The 7598-nt window shown below is 34.9% G+C and overlaps 1 protein-coding gene across 2 annotated transcripts in view; it reads left to right on the plus strand.

Annotated features, from left to right (window-relative positions):
* The window catches only part of LOC129576321 (metabotropic glutamate receptor 2), a 186941-nt gene that overhangs the window by 131269 nt on the left and 48074 nt on the right, over positions 1-7598 (plus strand). For both annotated transcript variants that reach the window (XM_055461235.1, XM_055461236.1), the window contains one exon: positions 2243-2387. In XM_055461235.1, coding sequence (XP_055317210.1) covers positions 2243-2387 — 145 coding nt within the window. The remainder of the gene's footprint in view (positions 1-2242; positions 2388-7598) is intronic.

The following is a 7598-nucleotide window of genomic DNA, read 5'->3' on the forward strand; positions in this document are numbered from 1 at the left end:
TAGTTTCATTTATGTCATCCGCAGCTCATAGCTCTCGCTATAGCCACGTATCGCATTGAAAAAATAATTCGAATTTCAATAGCATCCCACTCTAATTTATGCATCCGATGCAAAATGTTGCGCGTTGCAAACAATTTTCCCGGAATCATTCAAATTAATTGTGTTTCACCGCTACATTGTACTAATTTATGTGAATTTTAATGAAAATAATTCACAAGTTTCATTGAATAAATTACCATTAGCGTTAACGTGAAAAAAGAATTAATAACATTAGCAAGTGTTTGACGCGCATCGCCGTATGAATTATTTTATCGCTGTACAAAGTCATGACAAAAATGATTTCAAAAAAGCGTACATCGATAAAAACAAAAGCGGAACATTTTCGCGAAAACAAATTTGCATTTTGGCTGTGATGTGATCGCTTACATTAAGTTGCTATTGTTTTTCGCGTGAAATAATGGCGATTATTCTCGAAAATTCAATCCATTTTCTTTGCTCATTGTCTGGCTAGTTGGCTGATTGCATTTCACGGTGATGAGAATAAAAACGCCGTAGGAAATAAATTGTTTTTTTTATTTTCAGCTGATTTATTATATTGAAGGATTCGGATGGACGACATTCGCATCAAAACCACTTAAACCATAACTTTTTCGGGAATAACCCATAATTTACAAAAACTCGAAGCGAAATTGTTAGACTCGTGTGTTTTACTGTTTAGAATAGGAACAATCTGTTCGTGTTCCTATGTGTGTGGTTTTTTTGTTCAGCGTCCGAAAATCAAATTGGTTTTGAAATGGCGATTGGTCCTGTGTCATTTTTATTTTAGTGGTACAATGCAGTCAATTCAACGAGTCTATTTTTTAATGCGGAAAAGGGTCTTTTACGCTTAAGTCAATCGACCATTAATTTTTTTCGCTTCGTCCACTTGTTGAATTTTCAGCACCCATTTCTGTTTTTCTCCTTTTTTGTTTAGATAAAAAAAAAATTCGGGTCTTTCTTCGATATATGTATTTTTTTTTTTTTTCATACCAAATGCAGTCGTGCGGTTAAAAAAGTTTTCCAGCAATATTGATGGAGGAGCTTTGAAAAGAGTTGGTCCATTAAAAATGGAAAAAAAGTCCATCAAGCGAAAAATCAATAGTAGCCTCCACAGCAAATGTGTTGAAAACATTATCATCGAGATGTTCGGCCTTTTTTTCTGATTTGATTTGATTAAGCGTAAAACTTGCTTCAGGCGTTTTAAAAATTGAACCTCGTCAAAAGCATGTTTTGCGCTTAATCCGATTGAATTATTAACTATACATGTGTCTCCCATATTGGGCTTATCCATATTGCACGCTACAGCGTCGGTCATCGCATTAGTGAACCGGTTTCCCATTAGTATTGATCTTTTTTTTCTCTCTCGTTTGGCTAAAATTCAGTTTTATGTAATTAAAAATTGATTTAAACATTTTTTTTTTCTTTTTTACTTTTCAATTTTTTATTTTCACATTTCTTCTTTTCAAACGACTTATTTGAGTTTTACGTCTACCAACTTTTGAGTGTACTTTTATTTTGTTGATCGTGCATCTAGTGTCATTATTTCTTTATACCATTTCCAAGAACTTCCGTCAACATTTTAATTGAACCAAAGCTCGTCACCATTTATAGCGCATGGCGATAATGGAAAATCGTCAAGTGAAAAATCGAAATTGGTCTGCTGAATGGTTTCGGTTTTCTTTTCTTTTTTTTCAACTTGAATGCAAACAAGCCAATTCAACTAATTTGAAAAGGTAAGGGGCCAAGCTAAAGTTTGCACTAGTCGGTCCACATCGAGAGCATAATGGAAATATATTACATTGCTGTTGCTTTGGTCTTTGTTATTCCAGAATTATTGGATTTTCAATCCAGATAGTCAGAGATCGGCAATTTTTTTTCATTCACTCCTACTTCTGCACCACATTTATATAACAAAATGAATCAACACATTTTCAACACATATGTGAAAAATATGAAATATGAAAAAAGGTTCTTCTGTAATGTGTATGGACGGGGGAGAGAATAATAATGGAAAACACGTGCATTTGTACTTATCGTTTATTTTTTTCAATTTTCACAGGAGAGAAAAAAAAACGAACCAAATAGAAAGAAATGAGAATTTTTTCCTATGCTTTTTCTTATTCACCATTTTCATATCGGTCTTTATTCTTACATGTTCGATACCCACACACAAATATTGGAAATGGCGCGGCGATACGGACAGGCATTTGAGGAGCTCGAAGATCTATTGGCTAAACATAATATTTGTATTGCGGTTAGGGAGAAGCTTGTAAAGGACTCGGGTGTGGCCGAAGAAATCGCTTATGACAACATCGTACAAAAGCTGCTAACAAAACCTCGAGCTAGAGGTAAGTTCTTTGCATTGTACATTATTTTTTTTTAAATTATTTTACTTATTATTGTGTGCCTGTGTGTGTGTGATTCTGTTTGAATGAGATTGGAAATGTTATAGAAAAAAACCGAGTTCGAGTTGCTTGTTCCATCTATTTTGATCGTGTACAAGTGCAGTTTGATTGTTGCCAATGTTGAACCTGTTGAATGCGAAGCATTCAACTTGAGCACGGTTTCATACAATGGAAGAGCAGAAGTTATGAATGAATGGAATTGCGCAATCATATGAATAACCAAGAAACGCACGAAGGATTATATTTACGACCCAGCGCATTTTTTTTGTTGTTTCTTCATCGTCTTCGTCTATTTCTTTTTCTCCGGTGTGATTCAAGTGACTTCAAAGTGTTTGTGTGTGTGTGTGTGTGTGTGTGTGGGTTTGTTAGCGCCTGATAAAAGTACTTTTCAGTGTTTCATTTGTGTGCCGTTTTTCTTCCTTCATCTTTCTGTTTGAACACAATCGTTTGAATTAAACACATAATAATTCAACACTGTGTTCAACATTCATCACGTTGAAGTTTTTAATGTCAGTGTCTATATCTCAAGTATCACTGGACTGAGTTCAATTTTTATGCTAAATCTTCATCATCTTTATGTATTCGATTTGTTTGAGAGAGGAAACCATTTCGTGCTTGCAATGCATTCAAGTTGTCTGCTTGACCAACAAACCACTTGATAAATAACAAACTGATGCGTTTTTGCGATGAATTGCGAAGTCTTCAACGCCACATTCGCTGCTGACAAACCAATTTAAACCGCAACCCCAACAACCGGATTACCATGAAATGGAATACTTGATGCGGCAATGATATTATATAGACACAAGACACTTCACATCAAGCATCACTTCATTATCACGACCATAATCATGGAAACGCTTGAATACTTGACTTAAGGAAAACAATGAAGCAGAAATGTTTCAGGAGAAAGTTGAGGAGAATGAAATTGAGGAAATAATATTTCAAAATCAGTATCGAGCGAATTTTGTGCTGCAATAATGATAGAAGAAAAGTGGCATTTATAATATGAAATAATGAGAAAATTTAAACTTGTGAAATTGTTTTTCAAAATATTCATAACAACATCTCTCAGTTTCAATAGAGTCTGAAAAGTGTCCGGCTCAACAGCACAACACTTGTATGCAATTCAATTTTAATGCATTTGAGTGAGCAAAATTGCACGGTTCATTAGCATCGAAAAGCTAAAATGGTTAACGGGTCATCTTTGCCTCTTTACCTTGGAAATGAAAAACGGTAGCGTCGCATAAATGTAGAGCACTTAAAAATATTGACTTATATCGCTATCGCTCCCATCCAAAGGATGCTCAGAAGAAAAAAAATCGCAAAATTAAAAGAAACGAAATAGTTAAGCGGTTTGTATTTTGAAATGTTTGTGATGATCAGGGTCAAAATAAATATGCACGAAAAAATCAATTATATGCGCATTGAAATGCACGACAAAATGGCAAAATATGCACGATAATATGCACGGTAAATCGGCCAAATATGCAAAAAAAAAACTCCAGAAATCCGTAAAATATGCATGAAAAAAATTCAAAATAACAAATTTGTCGGTTATACATTAATATTTTTATTTATTCTCCACATTCAAATTTAAAAAAAAAACGTCAAAAATCGTATCAAATATAAGTGAAAATAAAGTTCAATAAAATAAGTTTGGTAAAATTCGCGTTCGTGCCGTAGCTCGTTTGGAATATCTCGTTCAAATTCATACGAAATCATGCGCATACATAGCATTTCAGTCGTTGAATCATTTTGTAATTGAGATTATTGTTTATATATTTTTATCGTATGAAATCGAATTATTGCGAACGAGTGACGGTGACTGTCTAGTGTTTTGGTTTCCTTATATATACATATTGTATATATACACAAAATTTGCACGCGTAATGTTAAAAAACTATTCGATTTATTAATTAAAGTTGTCTTAAATAGACGAAAAATTCTTTATTATACGAAAATGACAAAATATGCACGATCGTGTTAAAACTATTGGAATATGCATTTGCATATTTATTTTGGCCCTGGTGATGATGCACCGTCGCTGTGTCTTTGTGTAATGAGTATTAAATAATGGAGCATTTTTCATTACACTTCAGAGGAAAGTTGGATTAAAAATGATCCTCAAACTTCGGTACAAACGTAATAATGAAGTTAGAAAATAGAGCACAAAAATCGTTGGCTCAGTTGAACTGCTGAGAATATACACGTTGGACGTGTTGTTAATTGTGAATCTTGGAAAATTTGTACGCAAAATATACAACTTTGTATAAGTTCCACATTCAACTATGCATCAGAAACCGTCCGACGAATATTCTCAGCGGTTCATTCACCATTGATAACGCAAATTATTTCGTAAAAACATTCATTATGCAAAATCTCCATCGTTTGCGCGTGAGTACCACGCACAGCATCAAAGCCCGGCCAATGTTTATTCGTAATCCAATTAGAGGAAATGACCCAGTGCAGGGGGCGAAATGCAAAGAATACCATCCGTGTAACGTTTGCAATTAATATTCGCCAAAACCTGGGCAGTTGTTGTTGTTGCTTTTTTGTGTCTTCATTCATGTAAAAGCAATAGCTTAAATTAATTCTAGCTGCGTTAAGTTCATATCGGTTGCCATATGCCATGGCTTACAATACCGTCAAAAGATGCGATTGCAGTCGGATAGTGAGAGTAGGGAGAACATTCAGAACATGCGTCGAATCGTTGAAATCAAGAATATATACACCCAGCATATCATTCAATCATTCTAGTGGGCTTAAAACTACGGTTTAAATTGGTTTAGAGCATTTGCATTTCCAAATTGACTGTTCAAATACCAAGTCACGTGTATACTGACTGCCGCTAAGCAACCACACCAGTGGAATTATCGGCGGAACATAAATCGTCAGGCACATTTGACAGGTATCCATTTAAAATGAGTATTTCACCAATGAATTGGAATTCCTATTCCAACCTAAAGGTTCGGATTTGTTGAATTCCATGTTAGATTCGTTATAAATATTGTTCACATGTTGGGTTACATGTGAACAATATTAGAATTTTTTGTGGCTTTATTTTAGGTTTCTACGAAGTTTATGCGGAAAACTGCATGTAAACAGAGGGAAATATTTCAAAACTGAATGATATTTAATGAGTTTGCCTCATGCTAAGCGTGTTTATTGAAAACTAAATGCATTTTCTAATCGACGTTCCAATGGATTCAATTAATTTCTGTGTTTCTGTATGTGTTATTGCCTGCCACTTTGCCCATCCGCTCTCTTCTAGGGGAAATCACACTTAGATTATTTCAAATATTTCAGAAAAATCCAATTCATCTCTAAGAATCTGTCGTATGAAATATGGTGGATATTTTTGATTATGATTCATAATTTATGAATGATATTTAAATGTATTTATTCGGATTGAATGCGAAAAATCCCAAATATCTCCAAAATTCACAAAAATCTGATTTATTTAGTCGAATTATTCGAAAATATGTCATACAATTGATGTTTATTTCAAATATCTCACAAGATTCAGGAGCTTGATATTCCCCTAGCTTCTTCATAGTCAATATATAGTCCAGTATCGTATCAATTTGGCTGGTGAGATTAAACATTCCGATCACATACGCTCTAAACGGTTTTACTGTTATTATTCGATACCGTATACACATATGCTCATTGGTTTTGGTTCGTTGTAATCGAACCCACCCGTTTCTCAGTGTAACTTTGAGGGGAGGATGAAGAGGAAGAAGACGAGGTGAATATGTCGATATTTGCTACTATCGAACATAGTTTATTTGGGATTGAATTATAGCTGCTAGTGTTGAAATCACCCTCGTCTGTGCGCTGTTTTGAGAGGTGTACCACGTGGAATCGAGGGAATTCATCCAAACGATGAAAGCTCGATACGAAAATATTTACAAATTCTTTTAAGAATCTTCACTAAATCTGTCTACTACACATTATTCCTCCCTCTGGCGCTCTCTCTCTCTCTCTCTCTCTCCCTCACATTTACTCTGGATTAAAACCTTTCAGGCATCCGAAAATTGTTGTTTTTTTGTGTCTAATACAAAATTGTTGTGAATACAATTAATGCAGACTTTGAAAAGTCGATGAGCCTTTATCACGTCATTCCCTCCAGGCAATTCGTTTGGATGCCTGTGTATGTGTACACGTGTGTTTCAAAATAATTTCAGTAATTTCGATAATTCATTCGATTCGATATCATTTTGTGTTGTTTTCCCAGGAAATTAAAGTAACGAACAATTCATACATTTTGGTAATCGCTTTATTCCATATTCTGCGGTTTGATTGATGCCTAAAACATTCGCAGTTCGATTTTATTTGATGCGGTTGCTAAACATTTTTGTTCAAATATCGAAATGGGGAGATTTTTCATTTATTCTGTGTGTGGACGTTTGTATAAAAGTGCCTGTGTATGTGTATTGACATCAATTTCGGATGTCCCGCGAGTATTCATACTTTGTGTGTAATATTGCTCAGTGTAATTGTTGATTTTTCGTCTTTAAATGTTGCAACTGACGGATTTGAAATTACACCCGATATAAATTGCTTGTCGAACGAATAAATCACATGGAATGCGAGAATGTGAAAATGTGTGCGCTTCCATTGAAACAAATTCGGTGTAATCAGAAAAAAAGGAGTAAATTGCACATAAAAGCAATGTGTATTAAGCTCATCAATGGATATTTCAAATGCGCGCTCGATTTACAGGCGATGAGTATTGAATTTCACTACACACAGAGAAATGGATACATTTCGAACATGTGCACTGCACCGCTGGTTGGTGCCCGAGTTTTTGAATTTGTTTGATGGCAATTTTGCAATTTGCTTTGTTATGCACACTAAGATGTGGTTCATATTCTGTGTATGAAAGCGAATATGTGTGTGTGCGAGAGAGTGTTTGCTACATCTGTGCGTGGTTCGTTTATCATTTGCTCGGGCATGATGCATATTTTCTCGTTCATAAGGGCCAAAAAGTTATTCATCAAATGAATAAATTGCACTATATAGCACTACTACCCAACTGAGAATGGTTGTCTCGGTAATGCTCTTTTTGCATGTCTTTCGGTCTTTTTCTAGTTTACATAAAATGTGTGCGTGTGTGTGTGTTCTGAGAGCGTGGATCTCCATGTGGGT

The sequence above is a fragment of the Sitodiplosis mosellana genome, unplaced genomic scaffold (genome assembly GCF_009176505.1).
Source record: "Sitodiplosis mosellana isolate CC-2019 unplaced genomic scaffold, AAFC_SMos_1.0 Smas_scaffold_6181, whole genome shotgun sequence".
Lineage (NCBI taxonomy): Eukaryota > Metazoa > Arthropoda > Insecta > Diptera > Cecidomyiidae > Sitodiplosis > Sitodiplosis mosellana.